The sequence below is a fragment of the Tinamus guttatus genome, unplaced genomic scaffold (genome assembly GCF_059628265.1).
Source record: "Tinamus guttatus ecotype Peru unplaced genomic scaffold, ASM5962826v1 Tinamus_guttatus_pri_ptg000227l, whole genome shotgun sequence".
NCBI lineage: Eukaryota > Metazoa > Chordata > Aves > Tinamiformes > Tinamidae > Tinamus > Tinamus guttatus.
The window spans coordinates 3,180,310-3,205,782 of NW_028288761.1; the positions used below are offsets into that span (position 1 = coordinate 3,180,310).

The following is a 25,473-nucleotide window of genomic DNA, read 5'->3' on the forward strand; positions in this document are numbered from 1 at the left end:
TATTGATTTGGGACTTGGAAGGTAGATAAACAGTTCAGTGTGTATTATTCAAAGCTGACAGCACAAACTTTTCTCTATCTTTGGTGCTGTGATAAAATATCATGACTTGGAGAAGCTGATTCACTCCTGAGGATCTGGCAATATTTAAACTGCCTTTATCAGACAGCAGAGGGTCTTACACTTCAGTAAGTATTAGCAGCAGTACCTGAATTCTGCAGTTCTTCAAAAGCTAAGTGATGGAGAAGAAGAAAGAAGCTTTAATAAGGAATACCACATATCACTTGACTCCTATAACACTTCTGCTCTTTAGATAGCATTTCAGACAGATTTGAAAATAATGCTGTACTATAACTGTGTTTCAGTTCTATTAAATAGTCTGTCTAGCATCTATTTTAGCTTTCAGGAAATTCACAACCTATTTGTGCCCTGAATTCTTGTAGCTTTCTCTTTTGTATTGATGAGTTGCTGATGGTTAAGTTCTTATGGGCAGAATCTCTGCTAATTATTTCCCTGGAGCTTGGTTGGCTGGTGTCCAAATGGGCAGGAAAATAAAAGAAACTATGCAGTCTTTGTTATTCCTTTTAGTCTCAGTCTTAAGTTAGTAATCACCACTAAGTCCTTCTTGAGCTGCTTCAATTCCAGACTGCAGAGTTCTGTTTAAAATAGGTATTTTGTCATTCAGATAACATAAAAGGTCTGCCCATTCTTGCCTGCATTTGATGTCCCCACACATACAAAAAGAAAAGTTAGTTTGAAAGTAGTAATTGAATATTCTACAAGTTGTTCTGAAGTAGCATGCATTGAAAGGAAAAACAAAAAACTGCATACTGATGTAATTTGTAGGCAAAAAATGACTGAGCTAATTACATTAGAAAATAAATGGCTCTCAAAATCCATTAAGAAAAGATTTTCTGCTCCAAGTTAAGACATTTCAAGTATTTACAGTAATACTACTGTTTAAGGAAGTTATTGACATCACTTGCGTTTTGGCTCTTTTTTGATACAACCCTAATATGTTTTCTAGTCCAGCAGTGTAGATATTAGTTAATACTTAAAGTGCTTCAATGAAATACAAATGTGAATATTGTTCTATTCGTGCAGTGCTATACACATATCACATTTTTTAAACAAATATTTACATTTGGTCATTTGATTGTCTCTCTCCTTTTATCCATTCTCTCCTGTGTGGTTTATCCTTATGTGTACATGCCTGTGTGTGTATTTTGTATAACAGACGTATACTTTGAGCGTAGATGTGAATATGTTACACAAAAGTTCTGTTTCAGGATTTGAATTCCTGTCATGTTTGTTTGAAACCTTTTGTTTTAGTGAATGCTTTCTTGGGGGGAGGGAAGTATGGTATTATAATACTTAACTGACTTTATGTAAATAGCTTATTAATACTTGTATCTACATTCTCTGGAATAAATTATAAAGAAAGTTCCAGTGGGAAGCTAGTGTAGCATCTCTGAACCAGCATAGACTTTTTGAAAGATAGCTTACCATTGCGAGGTTATTTGGTATGGAAGGAAAAAAGAAAAAAACTAAACTTCAAAGAAATGCGGAATGAGTGAAGAAGTAAGCATTAAGTTTCAGGGATTTTGAAATAATCAGGAAGAACTATGATAGCAGTAATTTAAACTGGACTATAAGTAAAAGAGAGATTATCTCTTTCAAATTTAGTTTGAAGGTTACGTAGCAGGACAAATAACCTTTGATAAACAATCTTTGTTGCTGACAGCAAGAACAGAATAAGAACTTGCATGTTCCCAATAAAATCGAGCATGTGAACTGTTGTGCCCAACTTTCTGTAGCATATAAAAAACACTGCTGCTTGAACTTGCATGGTTAAATTTTGAAAAGCAGCTGATACTTAAGAAATTTTGGTATAAATTATTGAAATAGGATGCTGAAACCTTTTAGAATATCTTAAAACCAGGGTAGTTGAACTTTTTTAGGATTTAAGTGATGACTTAAAGTTGAATTTTGTTGTAAAAATGTAGCTAAATATTTATTGTACTTGGATTTGCAAAATGCATGGTTTTGCTAGCTATATGCAGTCCCAGGTAGCTAGCAAGAGGTCTTGCAAATGAAATTTCCATTTTGTTTGAACTGATCCATTCATTCCTGTTTTTCATCTGTCTTTATGTCATGCCCTTTGATTTAACTTTGTCCTCCTTACACCCCAAACTTTTCCTCTCCTTTTTATTATAAACTCACGGCAGGGCCTGCTTGGCGAACTCATTCTGTTGCAACAACAAATCCAGCAACATGAAGAAGAAGCACGCAGAGCTGCTGGCCAATATAACACGGGCTCTTCCCAGCAGAAGAGAAAGGTGATGGCTTAAGGGACCATATGTACTATATTCACACTAATCAAATACTTCAGCCTCTCATGCATTTGAGCTAGAAGAGTCTAACATTAAATTGTGGGCCAAAAATAATTATTTCAGCCAACCTTACAACAAGTTGTTAGCCTTGCTTCAGTTTAACCTAGTTGCATTTAAAACATTGTGTTAAAAGTAGGACAAATTCTTTGTGTAACTGTTTTAGACATTGTATGTTCTCTACCTCTATAAAAAGTATTAATAGTGCTTATGTTAAAAATGGATTTAAGGAAAATATTTGAATAGTCAAAACCAGTCAAATCTGTTTTCTTTATTGGTTCTTGCAGCACTGTCTTGTGAGAATATAGGTATTCACTGACAATGTTTCTCTGGAAACATTTTTTTCCTCCTTCATACTGTAAACAATCTGATAATGACCGCGGCTTCTTAGAAGCAATATTGCACAGGCATTTAAATATTGCAGTTACAAGTTGAAACACAGGAAGTTCCACCACCATGTGAGGAAGAACTTCTTAACAGTGAGGGTAACAGCACCCTGGAACAGGCTGTCCAGAGAGGTTGTGGAGTCTCCTCTGGAGATTTTCAAAACCCGCCTGGATGCCACCCTGTGCCACGTGCTCTAGGTGACCCTGCGTGTGCAGGGGGGTTGGACTAGATGATCTCTGGAGGTCCCTTCCAACCTCAACCATTCTGTGATTCTGTGAATAACACTCTCTACAATATATCAAGGTGTTTTAATCTACTCTCCACTGTAAAGAACAATTCATCTTGACGTGCTTGACTGTTGCATATGACTTTACTTAATTTAAGCTCTAATCTTCTTATTCAGAGTGTAGCAGCTGAAATGAATTGCAAATGCTTCTGAAATTGGGAAACTTTAAGTAGTCTAATTTGTTGCAACCTGTAGTTCTTAACCATGTTTCTTTGTTGACTATTTCTGTACTCAAAGAAATCTGATTCCTCACATTTTTAAGTAGTTTTAGATTTCTACACTGGATGCAGATGTAATCTTACATGTATCTGAACACAGTGCCCCAGAGAGGATTGCAGTATATGTGGATCACACTTAGTGTCACACTACCGTGTTTTTTAGTGGAAGTCTGGAGGAAATCACTTTCTTCTTTGAACCTAATAGTATTTTAAATTCAAGCATTTTACTCTTGCCATGATTTAGAATTACAACCTTTGGTTACTCTAAACTGATATTCTTCCTTTAACAATGCTAATAAAAAAGATAATGAAAGGATAATGAAATTCCTTATATTTTACATTCCAAATTTATTTAATGAATATCCTCTCTAGATTTAAAATAATACTGATGTGTTTCAATCTTAGGGTTAAACTAAATACTATATAACAAAATATAATAGGCAGTCTTTTGATATTCATTTCTGTCTCAAAAGGTATCGTATAATTCTTGTATTCATTCCCTTTCAGTTGAGCATTTTTCTAGACAAGGATAGGTGTCTTCAGTGGTCTGAAAGTTCCTTGTTTGCATACTAAACAGATACATAAGGGAAAGGAAAGGGGAAGTTGATATTACATTTATTTCTGTTGGAAATTCTACCTTGTTATTACTTTCTTTGGACTAATTTCACAGCTTGGGAATTGTAGAATAGATTTAAGGCTATTGCTGTAAATGCTGTCCTGTCCTACAATGTCAGGTACTCCACGTATTTTCTGTGTTGAAAACCTAACTGTCCCTGCGTATAGAATTCTAATTAAACTTCCAAAAGTGCTGTTTGGTAAACAAGGCTAATGACCAGGAATGTATTTTTGTTTGAAACAAATTGAAAGATGTGGTAAACCATTTTCTTTAACACCTTAACATGAGGATTTAACTTAAAAGATTCCAATCATTATCCAAGCTGTTACTGTCATTGAAATAAATCACTTTGTGTCCTTTTGCATTGAATTATGCTGAATTCATTTATACCCCCATAATTAACATTATTTTGTAACTTAATTGACTTGCCTGCCTGCTAAAGAACATGATCATTTCAATACCGTTCTTTAAAGTCCTAGTGCCTGATTTGTTTACAAATATTGCATTTTAACTTAATTCTTCAGTATTAAATCTATTTCAGTTGTAAGATGAATAATATGGAGACAAGTAACACATCTTGCTTATAATAATGAGACAGTATTAAAAGCAAAATTTTTTTTTGTTTTACTTTTTTAATAAATTTATGATGGCATTGGGGAAAGAGGGAATACACTGGACATACCAAACATGCTGTATTAGATCAAGCAAATAAATTGATAAGTGTATATATACATATAAATATATGTATTTAATAGATTATATGTTTTCCAGTGAATGGAAATCACAGTTTAGGCATGTAGACTCTATTAGTACTTCATGATGTTATGATAGCAATAGCTTTTATTGGCTGATACACTTAAAAATGTTCATAATATTCAGATGCTCAAAATATTCAATATGATAATGGCATTTGAATGTTCAAAGCACACCAGAACCAGAGACATCATTCTCGAGATGTTCATTATTCCTGACATAACATGCCTAACTGGCCTTTTTGGAACTGTGCATTGCTAGGTAATTGTTTCCTTTAGGTCAGTATATTTGCGTGCTAGGTTTAACATTAATGTACAACCCATAAGTCAACGGCATATGAGAGCAGTCAGAGCTCATCTGTCTATACCTACTTCAGAAATGCATCAAAGCTCCAGAAATATTTTCAGAAACCTCAGGAATTTGCTTAGAAGCAAAGAGTGGAAAAATGTTAGCTGCTTTGAGAATCTGCACTGCATGGAAACACTTTGTTTTCCCTCCCTGTTGTTTCTTGTTTTTTTCCCAATTCCCATAGTTTACCATTTTCTTTGCTTCCCTCCCCCCACCCATATGTCTCTGAGATGTTTAAAGTATGTGTATTTGTAAATGATTATTTACATATATCATACTGTTGCTACAGGCATCAAATTGATCATATGCTAATCTCATCCTGTTTCTAATTCACTCTTGCTATCATTGAACTAATTAGCAGAAGCGATAAGAAAGTAAATTTGCAGAACCTATCCTGCTCAAGGGGATAATTGGGTATAGATGGGAGTGTCAGCTGGGATTGCCTGCTGTGAAGTGCATACATGATCCTTTGTATTACAATTTAGTGTCTTAATAATGTCAATTGCTATGAATGAGACTTCTTTATTAATCTGTAACATGTGCAATTAAAGTAACTAAATTGATCTGTGACTTCTAAATGATCAATGCTCTGCATGGTAAATGATGTGCTCTTCCTGATGTGAAATTAATTTGAGATGCAATGTTACATAATCTTTATTTTCCAATTGAAATTTTTACCTGTAACATTCTCTTTAGTAATTGTTTTGATTATCATTTTTTATAAATTTACTGTTTTACCAGTTAGTCATTGGGTTTATATTGCTTATAAATATTTATATAAGAATTTGTATCGCACCATTCATGCTTTTGTGCTTGTGTTATTAAAAATGGGTTGTTTTGAACATTTCTGTTTTTTATTACATCTTCTCAAATAACCTATCTTTTAGATATATGATTAAGAATCTCTACCCAATCTTTACATTTCTACCTTGAACTTCAAAATATTTTGTATTATAATATGTCCTATTTTTTCCAGTTATCAATGGAAAAAAAAAGATTGTAAAATAACCCTTCAAGACTATCCTAACTACAATTTATTGAGTTTAGCATGCCCATTTAGATTACAATTTGAAAAATAAATCTGAATAAGATTCCATTTCTCCTTCCAGTGGTCATTTGAAAGTAATTTCTGAAGCCAGAAGGTGTTTTGGTGATAGAGATTGTTCTTATTCCAAATATGAACATATGAGAACCTCTCAGTTTGACCTCTACACTGCATGTCAGCCAGTGGCCATGAATCTTTGAGCGCTAAACAAAATATTGGTTGTCCGTAGACCCACTTTCCCGTTATGTCTTGAATGGTTAATCTTTGCATTTGCATGCGCTGGAACTTAGAAGTTTCTTCATGTGATTGTCTTGTTGCAAATGGAACTTTTCATCTGCATTAAATCTCAAATGCTAATTGGAAAATTTAGTTACTTTAAGATGCATGTAAAGCCAATACTCTTATGTGGAATGAAGCTTTCAGTCTGGGATGCGGTTACTTGCAGGGGATAAACGAAGCCATGTGTTGGGAGTCATAATTCTTTTTCTTTGTAGGTTTCTGACAAAGAAAAGATTGACCAACTTCAAGAAGAACTTTTGCGCACTCAGGTAGGTTTTTCTGAATTAATGAGTACTTTAAGCATAGAGGCTTGTGTACATCAAGCTGAATTTTACTGGAAAAAAAATCCTGAAAGTAAAGTATTTGGCCAAAATGAAGATTTTCTTAATTATTGCTGGATCGCAGAGTTCATCAGTGCACTGGGCTGATATTGTTTGCTCAGAGCAAAGGCCATGCAAGCTGTTATTCTCTCTCTGTCTGTAATCAAAAGCATATAAGAGACTTTCAGTCTGTTCAGTAAAGCAGATGTGTAATCCTACTTTCCCTTAATGCTTTTCTTGCTTTCAAACACTGTGTATTTCTGAAAGTTAGTCTTATCTCTGTGCAAGTATGATATTCCTCTTTTTAACTTATAATGCATATTAAATTTACCCTTAATATTTTACTTCTGTTTTGTAACTTCAGTGCTTTATATACATCTCTCTGATATCTTACATGTTTAATTGGCACATTTTGTTGCAGCAAGGAAATAAGTTTGTTGTATTTTAATCTCTTAATTTAGGGAAACTCTTTAAGTGCATTTGCTAAGTCCCGTTTTGAGTATTTTTTTGGTTACTCACCATAGAAGCTTGCTTGTTGGTTATCAGGAATGGAAGAGAACTCTAGAGATTAACTTTGGGATCACTGCTTTTCAATGTGACATTTGAGAAAGTGCCCACCATAATTTGTACAGTTCAGAAGTGCAATGACAGGCGTGCACACGACAGGAAAGTCCATTTGTATGTGAATTTCTGTATATGTGGAATCAGTGACGTGTGTGCATTCACTTTTATTTAAAGCTTATACTTGCTACTAGACAAGATAAAATAGTAATAAATCTCCTACCTTATATCAAAATTTCAAATAGGTGTGAGCTTGTGTCTTGTAAGAGCAAGGTCACAAAATAAGTTTTCCTATTATCTGAAATTTGGTCTAATGTTCAGTAGTTCCATTAGGACTTTCATACATGAGCTGAACAGAGGAGCATTTCCACCCCTTCTGGAATGTAGCTTTCATAGTAGTGGACAGTACAGTGTTTAGCTGCACATCCTGTTTGCAAAGAATTATTTCATCTCTTAAGCAATCCTTAAAGAACAAGGACCGTGTTTCTTCATGCACATGGCCTCGTCCTCTAGGCTCGTTATTTTACAGAAGAGGCAGAAATTGAGGTACAGCTTGCTGTTACATACCTGAACTGGACTTCTCAGTGCAAACTGGCTATTAGTTGAGACTGCTTCTTTCTGTCCCATCAATTTCTAACCTGTATCTGCCTGCATTTGAATGTAGAAAACAGTTTCCAGAGTAAGGTGGCAGAACTACATCCATGTCTTTAACTTCACAGGACTATCGTAATCATTTTTTCGACACTAATTGAGCTGGTACAGTTGCTTCTTGAACTGAGGATAAGTATAGAAGGCAGGTTCTAGACTGTGTATGCAAAGTTGTGTTTAGGCTCTGTCATCTTGATTAAGCAATCTCAGTTTCCAGTGACCTTAAATTCTACCTGACTGTGTAGCTCCTCTTGTCTAAATATTGAATTGTGTGCCCCCAAATTTGAACACTGTGATTTTATTGAAGCTTTTGAAGTCAAGGTGTGGTATTGCTGAAGAAAATATTTCTAATGGTCTTCTCTTGATGACCTTGTATTTTAGAGAAAACTCCAGTGATCATGCAGGTTTTTATAGTTTTGAAAGACTTGCCTGAAGAGCAGTGTATTTTCATTGGTAAAACTTTGCTTGTGTGAGTGTATTATTTTCATATTAAAGTAGTGTATTTGTACCACTGTTTTGAAGCTCAAATACCAACGAATGCTGGAACGACTAGAGAAGGAGAACAAAGAATTAAGAAAACTAGTACTGCAAAGAGATGACAAGGGAATTCATCAGAGGAAGTTAAAGGTATTTTTGTTTTGCACATCAGTGTAGAAATATAATTATGCCATGGATTTTGTCATGCTATTTTAAATTTTATTTGGTGATTCATATTTGAACTTTTAACATTTATTTTAGCATATTCATGTATTAAATGTCACCTAGCTTAAAAAATCTCTTTTTCTTTTCGCTTTTGCAAGTTGGTTTTTCAAACTGTGTGACTTCTGAAAGTAATTTCAGCAGAAGAGCACACAGATTATGAATTCTAACTAAATAAATTGCTTAAGTAGGTAAAAAATGTGGATTGGACTTTTTTATGCAAGTTCACTGCATTTGATAATAAATATGCTTTCAGCTCTTTATATATACGTAGTCCAACACCTTCACAATCTGTAGTGGATCTTATTAAAATTGGTAGGAATATAATTATGAGTTCAGGAAAGAGTCTGTTTATGGTCCAGTATAAATCCATGGAGTTTTAACTAAGTGTCCTTTTGGCTTTTGTTTGTCAGCATCCGGAACACTCTAAAAATGGGACATTTTTTGCCTCTTTTTGCATCCTTTAGAAGTTAGAAGACAATGAGTTGATTTCTTATTTTCACTTATAGTTCTGTGCCCTTTTAATCTTTACTCTTGAACCAGATGGAAACTTCAGTCTAGCTGTTTAATGGAAGGAATGCAGTTCACCTTAGCTTGAAACCTGTGAAGTCTGAGTGAGTCTCTTAGGCTTTATGTAAAATCCCTCACTTTGCAAATATTCATGTTGCTGTTTCATTAAGATGCACCCAGAACTGCAATGTTTTTGTCCCCAGAAGATAAAGGCCTACTTTGCTTGCTTAATTTTGCTGGAAATTGAAGTTTTTAAAACAGGTCTGTGCTGCAGTATAGATAGTTTAGGGTTCAAATACTTAGGAGAAAATAAAACACACTCTTACAGAATAATAGATGAAATCATCTTGAATTTGATCTTTGCTCTGTTAATCAATGGAGTGTTTATTTTTTGCTTTTCTTCTTTTAGAAATCTTTGATTGATATGTATTCTGAAGTACTTGACATCTTGTCTGATTATGATGCCAGCTATAACACGCAAGATCATCTACCTCGAGTAAGTAAGAATTCAAGGTATTTGTACTTCTAGTAAAAAGTACCAGTGCTTTGGGAGAGGATACCTTGTGAAAGCAAGTTACTGGTACTGATTTGTGCATTTGAAATTTTAATAAATACAACTTGGTCATGTTTTTTTAAAACCCCAGCAAATATGTCTTTGAGACATATTTTAGATGTGACAAGGCTAATCTATGTAAGGTACACTAAGTCTGTCCCAAATCACGATAAAACTTGGTTTAGATGTTGCTGCTGTGCTCAGCCTCCGTTTTTAAATTGGCAGAAATAGCATCCAGGCACCTCAGCTTTCTAAGCACAATAAAATGAGTATGGTTTTCAGAATATATATACCTGTGAGCTGAGGGGGTAACCCCCTGTCATTTCCCACAGTAGTGAAAGTTTTTGTATGACTAAAAGTTCTTCATCAAGGACACCATATTTAAAACATTGTATTTATTTTCAAACATAATGCAGCTTATGTTATTATGGATTATGGTTCTTTAGTCATGTTTTATCTAAGCTTCTAAAATGTTTTACCAAAAAATAATGTTCATTTAAACTCTCACTTAAGGTGGTAGTTGTTGGAGATCAAAGTGCAGGAAAAACCAGTGTGTTAGAAATGATCGCCCAAGCTCGCATATTCCCTCGAGGATCTGGGGAGATGATGACACGTTCCCCTGTTAAGGTAGGAAATGCTTCGTAATCTCTGTATCAGAATTCACCATATAGTACTTTCTCTAATGGCATGCTTTAATGAAGTCTATATAGAAATTTGGTTGTAAAGTGGCCTTGAATCAAGTGAGTTGTTGCAGTCAATGATGAAAGTTCTGCAGGTTTGTATAAGGTCCATATGTACTGTCACAGAGTAGTAATAGTTTGCAGTGTATGTGGTTTTGTATGAATAGCTTATACTATAAATTGCTCTGTGCTATATAAGCATTACATAGTCATATATTTGTAGTGAGATGTATACATGCCATGGACTTCTGATATTTCTGTGTGTTAGATTTACCATGCTTTCTCAAGTAAGGCTTTCACCACTTAGGTAACCCTTAGTGAAGGTCCCCATCATGTGGCTTTATTCAAAGACAGCTCTCGGGAGTTTGATCTGACCAAGGAAGAAGATGTAAGTATAATGATGTGGCTTGAAGTTACTGTGTTATTGATTAATTATCTGAAAAATTAAAAGTTGTTATAGACTGTTATACCCTGTTTTATTAAAGTGAAACATTGAATGGGACAGTGTATTAAGCCAGACACTGTTTTATCTCTCAGTATTGTTTTGGGCTGGTACTGGAGTGTGTAGAAGAGAGAAAGAACTCCTGTATCAGGATGTTTTTTGGAGTATGCAAGAGTGGGCAGGTATCTTGTTGTGCCCCATTTACCAAACTAGTTAGTCAATATATGTTTGTTTTCCTGGTGCACTTGAGATTTTTGTCAGCAGTTACAAGCAAAGATTTAGCATAATTTCTGGGTCGTGTTTTTTATTATGTCGGTGTTAGGATTACAAAGAGTTTACATTTGACATTTTGCCTTTGTCAAAACAGCTTGCAGCTTTGAGAAATGAAATAGAAATCAGAATGAGAAATAGTGTGAAAGAAGGGTGCACTGTTAGCACTGAGGTAAGACTTGATAAATATGTAGTGCCAAATATCTGCATGTGCAGGTCTTCTGCAACTGTTCCTTCAAATACGAGACTGGCCGATCCAGTTTGTATGTACTTGTGGGTTTTGTTGTATACAGAATGTATTTGGGTTGTTAAAAATCAGTTTTATATCACAAATGCATGACTATAAAATTTGACTTTGAAATTATAGATCATTGCTAGTTTAAAGCATATGTATGTGTAAATTTTGTTTTGATCTATTCATAGATATATCTATGTTTATAGATATATCTATACTTATAGATATATCTCTATTATTTTTATATATGTGTAATTATATAAAGGTCTCTATATATATCACATAATGTATATTACACGATATAATACTATTTATTATATTGTGCAGTAAGGTAGATATGAGTCTATATGTGAATGTATAATTATTTCAATTTTATTTTACAGACCATCTCCTTAAGTGTCAAAGGTCCTGGTTTGCAGAGAATGGTATTGGTTGATTTACCTGGTGTCATTAGTGTAAGTACATTACAAAAATAAATATGTCTCAGATCTGTGAGTTTTAACCTTTTCTTTGACAACTTGTACTTTTTTTTTTTTTTTTTTTTTTTTTTTTAAGACTGTGACATCAGGTATGGCTCCAGATACAAAAGAAACTATCTTTAGTATCAGCAAGGCCTATATGCAGAACCCTAATGCCATCATCCTCTGTATTCAAGGTAATTGAAGTCTACATGGTAATTCAAGTAGCAGATTTATTAATACTTTTAGTTCTGTATTGTGTACCAATTGTGGAATTTCTGTTTATAAGTTAGGGCACTTTTAGTATTAGCAGCAAAAACAAACTTCAGTAATACATTTAGCAGTTAAAAAAAATGACAATAATCAAATTCAAGATTTCTCCAATTTTTTTTTTAGAAGAAAACAGTTTAATTTTTTTTCTATTTTTCTTTTTTTAAAAAAAACAGATGGATCAGTGGATGCAGAACGCAGTATTGTCACTGACTTAGTGAGCCAAATGGATCCCCAAGGAAAAAGGACAATTTTTGTTTTGACTAAAGTTGATCTTGCTGAGAAAAATGTGGCTAGCCCAAGCAGGGTGAGTTGAAAAGTCACACACACACACGCGCGCGCACACACACACACACACAAAATTCAGATGCAGTCAAAAGTATTGACCTAACCTATCTGTTTTACACGTTTGATTGTTTAGTTTTATATACAAACTGCTTCTTACAGTAATCTGTGTGCTTCTATAATTAGAGTTGCCTTTAAAACTCCAGGAATGAATATCACTGTACAAAATCACTATTTTTTTTATCCTCTGTTATCATAGATCCAGCAAATAATTGAAGGCAAACTCTTCCCAATGAAAGCTTTGGGTTATTTTGCAGTCGTTACAGGAAAAGGTAAAGAGTTATGGCTCTGCTTATTTTCTCCTCTATAGTGTAGCATAATTGTTTAAATGGAACTGTTGCAGCACTCTCTTCTTTCTCCAGGAAACAGCAGTGAAAGTATTGACTCTATTAAAGAGTATGAAGAGGAATTTTTTCAAAATTCAAAGCTCTTAAAGTACGTTGCTATTTATTCTTTTACTAAAATGATCCCATGTTGGAAAATGCTAGCATCAGTTTTTCTAGCTGTGTGGTGTGTTGTTTTTGTTTTGTTTTGTTTTCTTCTCTCTCCCAAGGATTGCAGTATGAGGATGCTATTTAAGATCTCTTCCATTTATTCTATATGTCTTACTGTGGTGAACAGTGGCGAACAAGTTAGCCTGGCACAAGTTAGCCTGTAAGGCAATGGAGAGACATTTGGCTTCAAGCAGCAGTTCATTCTACTGCAGATCTGAGCCTCTGTATCATTTCTTTGGCTCCAGAAGAACCAAATTCTCTATCTGTATCTAAGGCTTCTGAGACAGTTAGGAGGCATGAATCCAGCCCTGCATATCAACTTCAGTGCATTTGAAGGATCAATCCTCTCGGATTTTAGTTTAGGTGAAAGTTGCTTGCTATTTTCCTGCACAAGAAGTGAAGCTTTATTCTTGTGAAGAGAAAATGGGGACAAGGATGGGTGTAAATAGTAGAATTTTCTACAGCTGTCTGTCTTTCTAGGACATCTATGCTGAAGGCACACCAGGTAACAACAAAAAACTTGAGTCTTGCTGTGTCAGATTGCTTTTGGAAAATGGTGAGAGAGTCGGTGGAGCAGCAGGCAGATGCTTTTAAAGGTAAACTTTTTCTACAGTGTTTCACAAGACCCGGTGAAAGAGCAACATTCACTTTCCATTTTTAGCTATAGAAAAGAATGAATTAGCAAATTTTTACATGATAGTAGTAACTCAGGATATGCTTTAAATGTATGTTTGTACATTGGTTTTAGTACATGGAATGACAGAAAATAACTTACTGCTTGCAGGTCTTTAACTACCTTTTATAAATATTGTCTTGACTGAAATATTTAATAGTTCTGATTTGGCTCTAACTTTATCTACATGAATATGAAAATTATATATATACTCATACATTTTAATTTTTTAAAATAGCCATGAAGTTTCCATAGATAATCTCAAATTTTAAGGCCACATTGCTGATTCTTCTTTTTCAGCCACACGTTTTAATCTTGAGACTGAATGGAAAAACAACTACCCTCGATTGCGAGAGCTTGACAGGGTAAATTACACTTCTGGTTCAAATTGTATGTTAAAAAGTATTGAAGACTGTATATTAGAATTCATGCTTTTTAATCTCCGTTTTTAAAGTTCCTTAAAATTATCATAAAGTACCAGCATTTTGACATATGAGGACAGTGTAAATTATTCTAGGGGGAGCAAACACAGTTCTTGCTATGAATACTGTGTTTCAGAACTGTGGTAATTTAACCCTTAACAAAAATAAACTCCTCCTTTTACTGCATGTTTACTCAGCTTAATTTACCCACTGGAATAGATCTTTTTCTTTTCGATTGTAATGGTTAAATCTGGCAAAGATAAGTTATACTCCCTGTTCTTTCAGATGGAGCATTACAAGACAATCATGATCCCATTCTCTAATTCTTTTATAGAGTCCCCTGAATAAGCAAATGCCCTGCCTGGCCAGCGGCATGCAACAGATGGGTGGGAAGATGCATGGTTAACCAGGGTAGCTTATGACAAGCACATACATTGTCCAGAACATGACCAGAAGGTATCATCTTAGGCTTTAAGGCCATAAGAAAAGGTTTTTTCATACTCCTCATATGAAAATATTGTCTCACTGTACTTAAAATCATTTTTCATATTTTTCCTTTTGCATAGAATGAGTTGTTTGAAAAAGCCAAGAATGAGATCCTTGATGAAGTCATAAGTCTGACTCAGGTCACACCAAAGCACTGGTACAGTAACTTTCTTTTTCTTTTTCTTTTTTTTTTTTAAAGCCTGGAAGCAACCAATGAAAATCCCAAGTGAAAAATTATGGTACATTCCAATAGACAAATTGGAAGGCTCCAGAAACAAAACTCATATGTTTTGGGAGTGTGGACTTTTTAGTTGGATGATTTTTAATGCTAGACAGCTGCTGCTTTGTCACTCTACCACCTTCCTTTACATGCACGCAGAGCTCAGCCTGGTTATGCCAGTGTAATTAAAAAGTTCAAGGACTGTTATCCCTAAGCAGCAGAGGTGACCTTACAAAGCTGGCTTTGCTGCTGAACACAATGTGTAGCTGCATCCTTAGTTACAACTACATATTTTTGAAGCTATGTGCTGATGTTAATTTCCTGTGTTCTATATGTCTGTTCTCTCAGTGTTTTCCATGATTTGAATACCTACCTGTTAAATACTTTTTATTGGAAGCCATCTTACACGTCTCTATCTTTCCATCATAGGGAGGAGATTCTTCAGAAAACACTGTGGGAAAGGGTATCTACTCATGTGATTGAGAATATCTACCTTCCAGCAGCACAGACTATGAACTCGGGGACGTTTAACACCACTGTGGACATCAAGCTGAAGCAGTGGACTGACAAGCAATTGCCTAATAAAGCAGTGGAGGTTAGAACTTAAGATATTTCATCTCTCTAAAGATGTGTTTCACTTTCCTATTTACCATATCTTTAAAAAAAAAAAAAAAAAAAAAAGCTGAATTTCTTCTAATCGACTTACTTGCCAGGAAGTTGACATAACCCTCGTTTCAAGTAGCATATATAACAAGAACACTTCAGAAGTTCTTTTGCTCTCTTAGTGAATATTTCCTCATTAAAAACAAAGCATAAAAAGTGAATTCCTTTTCAAGCATTTAAAAAACCCCTTCAATCTATGTGTGTTCATATTTAAGATGTATGCAAATTTAACAGAATTCCAGTTGCCAACACAATGTAGTAGATTTTTTCAGCATTAACTTTCTTACTAGCAGATAAGGCAGCCAAGGAAAAATCGGTGACTTTTGCTTGTGCATCATCTTCAGAATGCACTTAATTTTTCGTATGTCAGTACTGCTGATACATGACGTAATGGTCCACTGCAGTCCAGATTGTCTCCTGAACTTCCAGGTGGCGTGGGAGACATTGCAAGAAGAATTTTCCCGATTCATGACAGAACAAAAAGGAAAAGAGCACGATGATATCTTTGATAAACTGAAACAAGCCGTCAAAGAAGAAAGCATTAAGCGTCATAGATGGAATGAAAGAGCAGAAGATAGCCTGGTATGATGTAGTCTTTTTTGTTGTTGTTATTTATTTATTTTAACTCTATGGACTCTGAGGAATTTTCACCTTTTTTTGTTACTTAGACTAGGAGAAGAGAGTTAAATTAACAGCACAGGAATATATTTTTGGTGCCCTTGAAGGTGTATCTTGAATAAATCCAGTATACACACTAAATTCTATTTTTATAAATATCAAAGTGAAGAAAATGTCAGAATTATTTTTTCCTGAATGATAATTTTGGCTAAAGATTTGTCCTGTATTGCAGCGAGTGATCCAGCACAATGCCTTAGAAGATCGGTCAATATCTGATAAGCAGCAGTGGGATGCAGCTATTCATTTTATGGAAGAGACCCTCCAAAGTCGTCTCAAAGACAGTGAGTAATGAGATTTACTCTGCTTGTGTTTTTTTTTTTTTTTTTTTTTTTTTTTTTTAAATCCGTGACAATTTCCTGATCTGGTCAACTTCAAGACAGTGTGAGTTTATCAGCATAACCGAGATAGTGGAGGCAGTTTAAGTTAACGTTGTTACTGATGGATGGGTTTGGCAAATTGCAGCTAGGGCAGCCTAGTGCTCTTGCTCTTAAAAAAGGCAGTTGAAAGATAAGTGGAAGAGATCTGTAGAATTGAAAGATATATACCAGGCGTGGAGAAGTATTGAATAATTTCAAGAGAATAGCTAGTCCATTATGGTTTTGTGGTATAACAGTTTTGATGCAAGTTGCAAGAGAGTGTAACTTTGGACTTAGTGAAATCCAGAGGGCTGTCTCCAGTGGAGGGATAGCAGGTGTGTTTTTTTTCTTGGTAGACGTACCAGCTCTCACTCAGTCATTTTTTAACGCTAATGTCTTAGTGCAATTTAATAAGACACGTGACTTGAGCACGTAGGGCATATCTTATGTTCTTGGGCATATAATGTCCCTTCATGCTCTTGTACCTAATTTTAGTACTGCACACATTTCACTACTTGCATGTATTTTGAGTGATGGTTAACATCATGTTTCTTTTTCCAGCTGAATCTGTTATTGAAGATATGATAGGTCCAGACTGGAAGAAAAGGTGGTTATACTGGGTAGCCCGCACCAAAGAACAGGTAAAAAAAAAAAAAAAAGAATAAATAAATAAAAATGTAGTTCAGTCTATTTTGGAAAACTTTGATTATAATTCACTACATTAAAAAAAAAAATCTTTTTCATACTTCCTCCCACTTGCATGAATTTAAAAAGTTTTAAACCTGTTAAGTGTTCAAGTTTAAAATTTTACACCAGAAAGAATTGCATACATTTTTAATATAAATATGTATGGATTTGCAAATGTGTTTCCATTTTTTTCCTGAATTACATCTTTACTCTCATTGAGCTCAATACATTATAGTTCTTCTAATGGAGAGAAATTAAGAAAAAATGGGCCAGAAAATGGGCTATTCTTTTGCATATTTCCAAGCATTTCCTCTGAAGCAGAAATCTTGTGCAGTTTCCTATCGTGCTTCATTGAATTTCATTAATATGTGAGAGTATTGTCGCTAGTAACTTAGTCACCGTTGTAAATTCTGCTTGACCATTTCCATCATAAGCTCTATTCTCACTTTATTCAGCTTTGGAAATTATCTCCTTTTAAATGTAAATAGCTACTTGCTTTCACTGTCCAGTGATGGCCTTTCTATGTTACTTTCTCTAGATATTTCTAAAACTGAATAATACATTTAAGAAATAAGCAGATTTTAAAAGAATACTTTAAAAAAATAAATAAATAAAGTTGTTTCAGAGGGAAGGTTTTTGAGTCAGTTGTGTGCAGCCGGGTATAGGAGAAAGACAGTCAATTCAACCTGTCTTGAATTTAATGAGCAATAATCTGAAGGTTTGGATGCATGGAATTAGAGACTAGACAGACTTCCTGCTTGGTGAAGATGACATTTTCATCAGTGTCACTGCTGATGCTGAGTGTGTTTATTACCTTGCTTATCTTTTCAGAAAGCATAAAGCCTTTCTTTTTTTGCTGTTTGTATCAAAAGAAAAATGACAGAAGTAATGATTTGCATGAAATCTCACTTAGGTCTACTGCAGCAGGGCAGGTGTATTTCCAAACTAAATAGAGGTTTTCAAATCTGCAAAATCGTGTCATTTAGTAAGAAAATGTGAACCACACCTGCTGATGCTCGTGGAGGGAAAGGAAGACTTAAAACCATGTTTTTTTCCCTTCCTTTCCTCTTCTACATTTCTGCCCACAAGAACAGGAACAAAAGTATGAAAAATTGACAGATAGTTAGCATTTTAAAATACTGTGTTTGAGTTGTCTGTGCATAAAATACACTTTTAGATCAAATACAATTAAGAGCTATTAGTTGTAAGGGAATTTTCTGCTCTAACTCATTACTGAGAGACATTAAGTCTACCTCCTGCCATTGTTTCTCTCTGAGGAACTTGATTAATAACTTTAACTGCACATTTTTATTCCAGCATGTTCGTAATGAAACGAAAAATGAACTTGAGAAATTAATCAAATGCAATGAAGATCATGCAGCTTATCTGGCGAATGATGAAGTGACGACTGTCAGAAAGAATCTTGAAGCAAGAGGAGTAACAGTGGACCCATGTCTGGTAAGACACATTGTCATAAAACATATGGAAGCTTTCTGTGAACATTTGTATCCTCTTTCTAGATAGCATTAAAAAGGCTGTATCTAAATACTGAGTTTGTAATCCAGATGTTTCCAAATGAATTGTTAAATTACTGCTTGCACGCAATTCACTCTCTTCTGTTGGCTGTCAGACAAGTACAGTACAACACTCTGGAATCTGACAGTTTAGACTGAAGTCAAAATCTACTCAGCAGATTTTCTCGCCTACAGTAGAGGCATGAATTGTGGCAAGACTCCCTTTAAAGTCTTTATGCATGTGCTATACAGTGGAAGCAAAGCCCTTGTAAGCAAGATAACATAAAGCATGTTCTGCATTACTAAGATGTTCTTTGTAGTTGTATGTTCAGTTTGAAGATCGTAGCTTCATCTAAAAGAGGGAAATTTTGTAAAAATAGTTGTGAAAAGGCAGCTTACCCTAAGAGAGAGTAATGTAGGTTTAAAATGGTCTGGATTTTTTTTTTTTTAGTGCAAGACTCTTACCTATATTTGGACCCTTTATCTAATTAAGTGCAATGAACAAAAAAACTAATTAAACTAATCTAATTAAGTGAATGAACAAAAAAAACCCAGTTGCTTAGCTAGAAACAAAAAAGAACGGGCACTCAGCTTTTTTGAAGAGCCGTATCAATATGTGCATTTAATTTGAAGAACTGAAACGTAAATAAACCAAATCAAGGAAAGTTAAAAATGTTTGTTTATGTAGTTTACTGAAAACCATTAAATATTTCTGTATGCTTTAATCTAGTTTAGCTAATAAATTAATGTGCTCTACTCAAATATATTCCTAAAGTGAAGGACTTTTAAATTGACAGAATCATCTGTAATGTTTGTCAAATTTAGCTCAGATATTGATCATATCGTAATTGATGATCAGTTCCTGAGAAACATTTAAATGTTTATTACATTGTAGAGTTTGCAGAACTCTGAAACTTTATTTTTAAATCAAATGTGACTGTTAAAGTATGCATAGTAGTGAATTTTTATGTTAATGTAAGCACTGTTTTTGTAGATTAAAGACACATGGCACCAAATTTATAGGAGATATTTCCTGAAGACTGCCTTGAGCCACTGCAATCTCTGTCGAAGAGGCTTCTATTACTATCAAAGGCACTTTGTGGACTCAGAGGTAACTTGAACTATATTTTTGTCTAAATATTTATACATGTCAATTGCAGCTTCCTCTCCTGCAATTATTTTAAATTAGTCTGTCTTTTATAACCTTTGACTTGGCATAGCTGATGATGACTTATGACATAGGTTTGTAACTGAAAAAAAATCTGATGTGATGGTAATTACCTAGAGTGACCACTAGATATCAGTCATGAACTAAGCATCTGTTACTTATCCACGTGTATTGTAAAGGCACAGACAACCATATTGCACAGCTATTGACTGATGCATAAAATTTGGAGAAACCATCAAATAAAGTGTTTTTTTGTGGAGTAAGCAAGATAAAATATTTTTTGAGTTAATGCTTGGAACTACAATTAATTTGTAGAAAAAATAAACCACAGAGCTTATGACTGTTTTTTTCTGGTTAAATTACTTGATGGTTTTGTAAAGCCAAGGTTATAAAAACAAATGTCAGTGTACTCAAAATCACACAAATGAGAATCACGCTTATTTTTTTTTAAATCAAAGAGGAATTGCTGAAAAGGTAAAAGCCTTCATTTTCCTTGGCATATTACTTTACTTTTAAATGAGAAACAATCATCACCATGGAGCCAGAAGTCGTTACTAGTATAGAAATGTCTTTGCCTGCAGTTAAGATTCCAAGGCCAAGGAAAAAGAATTGGAAAGAAAGAGATCATAACATGGAAAGAGCTGCCACTCTGTGGTGTCCAACCTCTTATTTCCTGCTTTAAGTAGTCCTGCTGTGAAGATACTCCTCCCATCCTCACAAATATAGAAACTCTCTTTTGTTGTTAGTTAATATAGCCCTTAGTCCAACACTGTCTTCAGAAGCATCAGATTGGTAGTCACAATATGGACTTCAGATTTGTGAAGTCTTTTCAAGGTGCTTGTGAGGGACAAGTGTGGTGTGAGTCCTAGACTGTACATAGCAGCTTATATACAGTATGAGCAAATTGCTTTTTAATTGTATAATAAAAGTAATATAATACAAACATTGATACAGTTCCTTGAAAATTGTGGGTGTAGAGAAAATACAATGTAATTAAGTGTGGCTTAGATAGTGACAAAATTTGGGTATGTTTCATTGTTACTTACAGCAGTTATTCTGTGGGTTTATTGTGCAAGATCAGGATGTGTATGCATAATTTTGCCATTGTCAATAAAAGGGTATTTTAAGGGATTCTTGTAAGAGCATACAATGTTCACTGGACATCAGAGGTTTAATGCTAAAATTTTCCTTCTTTCAGCTTGAATGTAACGATATTGTCCTCTTCTGGCGAATACAGCGAATGCTGGCAATTACAGCAAATACTCTGAGGCAGCAGCTTACTAACACTGAAGGTAAAACTGTTGTGGTGAGCCAGTTGTGGTGTTTGAAACAAAAAAAAAGAAATTTCTGATATTACTGTACTGTTACATATAGCTTTTTCCAAAAGAGGGGTGTGTGTGTGTGTGTGTGTTTTAGTACTATTTTAGGTTTAGGTATATTTGTATCTTCTGAAAAAGAAAGGCTATCAAATAATAAAATTATTCAGAGAGAAAATGTCTTTTTAAATTTGAACATATCTCTCTCCAAGAATTTGTCTTAATGGCACGAACAAGAGACTTATATGTTCAGAATTATGTTGTTTTTATCTTCAACTGGATTAGTTTGATAACGTATATTACATTACTCTCAAACCTTCCCAAGTTTTATCTTTAGATCATTATAGGTGCAAAGTCTTACCAATCTTTCTCTTCTTTTTTTTTTTTTTTTTTTTTTTTCTTCTTCTTCTCTCTTCAGTAAGACGCTTAGAGAAGAATGTAAAGGAAGTACTGGAAGACTTTGCTGAAGACAATGAAAAAAAGGTTAAGCTACTAACTGGCAAAAGGGTCCAGCTGGCAGAGGATCTCAGTGAGTACCTGCTCCATTAGTGTTTAAGAACGAATTTGAAATGAAACAAATGAATTCTGACCACTGTTCTGATAGGCAGAAAAGCCAAGTTGAGCTCACTTAGTGCCGTGTGTGTCACTCATACTCTTTTGACTGTCACAAAGGGAAGGTTTTTTTGAAAAAATACAACAAGATATCATTGATTTAGTGGTGGACAAGGGTGGTACAATGTGTAAAACAGCATATTATAAACTAGATGTAAATTCACTGATTAATTGCCTCAGTATATTGAAAAGCATAGTCAAACAGAGAGTGGTATTGTTTGTTTGTTTTTCCTTCTAACACAGCATGGTTGCTCCATGCTTAAGAGAGCTGTCTCTGGGTGATTCAGACCTGCCAGTGTAAGAAGGTTTTGATCCCACCTTTTTTCTTTCATTGGGTAATTTATAGTGTTTTCCCACAGCAATATTTTTGCTTGCTGGCTCTTAACACAGAATAGTTGGAAATCTCCTTGATTTACCATCCAAGAGATTTTAATCCCTGCATACAAAGACAAACCTTCTCATTTTATGACTATAAACTATAACCTATAAGAGCAATCTACCTGTGTATATATAATCATAACTATGTGTGCATTAGTATTTATGCTTCATGTGTTTCGTATGCATTTCATAAATCACAGTGTAGCTAGAACACCAGCCCTGCACTATATTTCTTCAGATCCAGGTCACAAATGACAGGCACATTTTTCTAAAGAAATCATTATTCAGTGCAAAGCGATATATGCTGAGCCATTCTGTTTTATTGTACCTGTGGGAAGATTTTAAAACTATCAATGCTTAGCTCTACAATCAAATTAGCAACATTTTCTACTTTCTGCATGCTTTTATTGCTAAGTGGTTATAATTTTAACAGCAGATGACAGGGGAAAAAAAGGACTACTTTGCCTTTTTCTCAGTGGAAAGAATGCTTGTCTTTGTGACAATACTTTATGCTCCTGAGACAGATCTGTTTTGTTAGCAAAGAGCCACCAACAAGTGCAGTTCTCTACAAATAATTTCCTCTTACAGCATGCAGTACAGATCAGGAATCTGCTTAAGGAAAGAAAATCCTCGCTGCCACAACACATGTTCGTAAAGTGTTTGTATTTTAATTAGGAATGTAATGGAAGGGATCTCCTGAGTCATGAAGTTGAGTTTCCCTCTGTTGCAGGCAGCTGCTGTGCTTATATAATCTTATTCATTCATTCTTGAGCTCTATCTTTATATGAGTTAACTTGTTGTTGCTCCTCACTATTCATACTGCAAGTCTGGAATATTATTCCTCTGATGGTTGCAAACTCTATTTTAATTTCCAGCCAAAATATGGGGTCGAAAAGCTTCTTGATTTGAAACTTTACTTATAAATATAAATTTTTAAAATATCTGAAGTTCAGGCACTTCTGTCTTAATACAGATAACATGGGAACACTGTCTCGCTTATGTTACAACAGTTTTTAATGCTGAAGCATTGACTGAGTTTTATTGTTTGTTCAAGAAATTGTGTGATGACAAACGTGTGTTTCTAGCATAGGTGACCTACCTTCCAATGAAAGCTCAGATGAATCTCAGGACTTATTGAGCAGGTTGTCTTGTCAGTATTCTAAATCCTCAAAAAGGAGTAGAGCAGAAGATGAGTAGCTGAACTGGGGAAAAGTGACTTTAGAAGTTTTTTTCAGTGCTTCAAATCTATAAGAATGGCTGTAATGAAGTAGTCCTGTGGTCTATGGATCTGAGTATCCCATTCCTGGCAATGAGCAGGTGTGGATACTTAGGAAACAGTATAAGAACAGGTTAAGCATGCAATAATACTTTCCTGGTTTGCTTTCCCAGCATCTAGCAGTCTGTTCTTCTGAGAGTTTCCTAACTGTGAAGTAACATCTTTGTGATTAATAACCCTTCATGGATTTTTTTCTTCTTCCTATGAATTTCTCTAATTGCTTTTTTGAACTCATGTAAACTTTGGCATCTGCAACATCCTGTGGCAATTAGTTCCAGAGTTTAACTACACATTGTGTGAGAAAGTACTTCCTTTTGTTTGTTTTTGAGCCACCTGCCAGTTTCATTAGAGAAAATACGGTTCTCCTTAGTTCCTGCACTGTGGAAAACATTGAATAATCTTTCTCTATTCATTTCTTGTGCCACTCACGGTTTTATAGATGTTTGTGCTGCTCGCACTCGCTCTTCTCTTTCCCGAGTTGAACAGTCCTAATCTGTTCCTTGCACGGACGTTATTTCCTAGTTTGTCAGCCTTGCCACTCCTGTCCTCTTGTTAATTCTCCTCAATTCTTGTCGAGAGGAGGAGCAGACCTGCACAGAGTATTCGAGATGTATCTACATTATGCATTTATATAGTGGCATGATGTTTTGGGTTGTTTAATGTAGCCTTCTACAAATATTTACTTGCAGTTCATTCCCCTTTTTGATTGCTGCTTAACAGTGCACGGTTGCACCAAACTGTTAAAACTTCCAGTTTCTTCTGTGAGAATGATACGTAGTTAAGAACCCCTCAGCACAGTAATTTTTTATACTGTATATAGAAAATAGTGTATTTTTAAACTGTAGAGACAACTGAGAATTTTATTGCTTTTCTCAGGATTTTGTTTGCTCAGTGGAAATGAGAAAACTTCCGTTTATCGCTCACTTTTCTAAATAGGTACTTCAGACATATTTAGCAAATAGTAGGAACCAGTTTTGATGCATCTGTTTATAGTCTTCATAACTCTGCCATGACTTATAATATCAAGAGGTTCTTAAATTGAGTTGTCTTGCCACCTGAAAAGCACACCCAGATGGTTCACCCCATGCTGGGTAACCTCACCTACAACTGTGAGAATTACAGTTGCCTTCCAGTTGGTGCATCTGTCTTCATTGTCCTCATTGAGAAGGGACAAGGGAGTTTCGCTTGAAACTTATATTTTGTGCAATTTAGTATCTTACTATACACTTAGTTAAACCAGTGATGAGCTAGCACCTGTAAGAAGTGAAAAAGGATAAGAGGGAGTTACAAGTGCAATAGTAAGCATTCATCTTTTAGAAGAGGTTTTTTTCTCATAAAAATGCATCTTGTCAGAATTAAATTTATTTATAAAAGCCTGAATTCTTTGGGATGTCAAAACTTCCCTACTTGTTTAAAAGAACTATATCCATATAATGGTTTTCAATATTGGACAATATGCTATTTTTTTTCCCCTGAAAAAAAAAATGTGGATAGATGAAATGATTTCAAGATAAGGTATTTCTTCTGCCTGCTATTCTATTCTTAACACAAGTGGCAGTAGTAATTTTAGTAAATTGCAGTATAAAAATATCTACAAAAAATAATTGCATGTAGATAAATTTTAACTTTCTGTTGACTTCTTAAGGTTTTTAAGTTTTTATTTTTGAGCCCGCTGATAGCTCTGGGAACTCAGAACTATCTAACTGTTTCCAGAATTCCTGTCTGCCAGACTTACTCCTCTAATAAAAAAGGCCAAAGCAAACTTCCTTAGTAGTGTGAACTTTTCTACTGCAGTTAGGGTGCTCTGCAGCTTTCCAACGCAAGATGGCAATGAGTGGCCTTTCAGGGGTGGTGGGGGTTAGCCTGCCAGCTGAGCCCGTGCCAAGCCGCTTGTTTGTGGTTATCCTGTCTAACGTTTTAATGCATGAGCATAAAAGGTAGCAAGCATTTGTTTCTTCAATGTTAGGGTTTTTTTTCCTCTAAGAAGAAGGTGCCCTTGCCCAGCCATGCCCTTCTTTTCTACTCTCAGTTTTCTCATTTTGCAGTTCCATAGTCTTTATGATGCTTGTGATTCTCGGAGTTTTGCGGGGGGGTTTCTGTTTGTTTTTGTCAGTTACTGGGTTAACTGTATGGCAAGGTTTATTTCAACAAACTGTTTTGCTAATTAACTATTGCAGACTGAATGCTTTAACCATTTGGGAAAAGAAATGGGAGCTTTTA

General features: G+C 34.8%; 1 protein-coding gene across 4 annotated transcripts in view; it reads left to right on the forward strand.

The window, feature by feature from the left end:
- Nucleotides 1–25,473, forward strand: part of OPA1 (OPA1 mitochondrial dynamin like GTPase) — a 43,779-nt gene that overhangs the window by 7,870 nt on the left and 10,436 nt on the right. For 2 of the 4 annotated variants that reach the window (XM_088525524.1, XM_088525525.1), the window contains 23 exons: nucleotides 2,226–2,336; nucleotides 6,535–6,588; nucleotides 8,371–8,475; nucleotides 9,467–9,553; nucleotides 10,124–10,237; nucleotides 10,598–10,678; nucleotides 11,100–11,174; nucleotides 11,621–11,692; nucleotides 11,793–11,892; nucleotides 12,142–12,272; nucleotides 12,510–12,582; nucleotides 12,673–12,745; nucleotides 13,285–13,400; nucleotides 13,778–13,842; nucleotides 14,466–14,542; nucleotides 15,035–15,200; nucleotides 15,698–15,850; nucleotides 16,119–16,227; nucleotides 16,864–16,943; nucleotides 18,307–18,447; nucleotides 19,498–19,614; nucleotides 20,870–20,963; nucleotides 21,406–21,516. In XM_088525524.1, coding sequence (XP_088381650.1) covers nucleotides 2,226–2,336; nucleotides 6,535–6,588; nucleotides 8,371–8,475; nucleotides 9,467–9,553; nucleotides 10,124–10,237; nucleotides 10,598–10,678; nucleotides 11,100–11,174; nucleotides 11,621–11,692; nucleotides 11,793–11,892; nucleotides 12,142–12,272; nucleotides 12,510–12,582; nucleotides 12,673–12,745; nucleotides 13,285–13,400; nucleotides 13,778–13,842; nucleotides 14,466–14,542; nucleotides 15,035–15,200; nucleotides 15,698–15,850; nucleotides 16,119–16,227; nucleotides 16,864–16,943; nucleotides 18,307–18,447; nucleotides 19,498–19,614; nucleotides 20,870–20,963; nucleotides 21,406–21,516 — 2,305 coding nt within the window. The remainder of the gene's footprint in view (nucleotides 1–2,225; nucleotides 2,337–6,534; nucleotides 6,589–8,370; nucleotides 8,476–9,466; nucleotides 9,554–10,123; nucleotides 10,238–10,597; nucleotides 10,679–11,099; nucleotides 11,175–11,620; nucleotides 11,693–11,792; nucleotides 11,893–12,141; nucleotides 12,273–12,509; nucleotides 12,583–12,672; nucleotides 12,746–13,284; nucleotides 13,401–13,777; nucleotides 13,843–14,465; nucleotides 14,543–15,034; nucleotides 15,201–15,697; nucleotides 15,851–16,118; nucleotides 16,228–16,863; nucleotides 16,944–18,306; nucleotides 18,448–19,497; nucleotides 19,615–20,869; nucleotides 20,964–21,405; nucleotides 21,517–25,473) is intronic. The other 2 variants (XM_088525526.1, XM_088525527.1) reach the window with 1 other exon arrangement.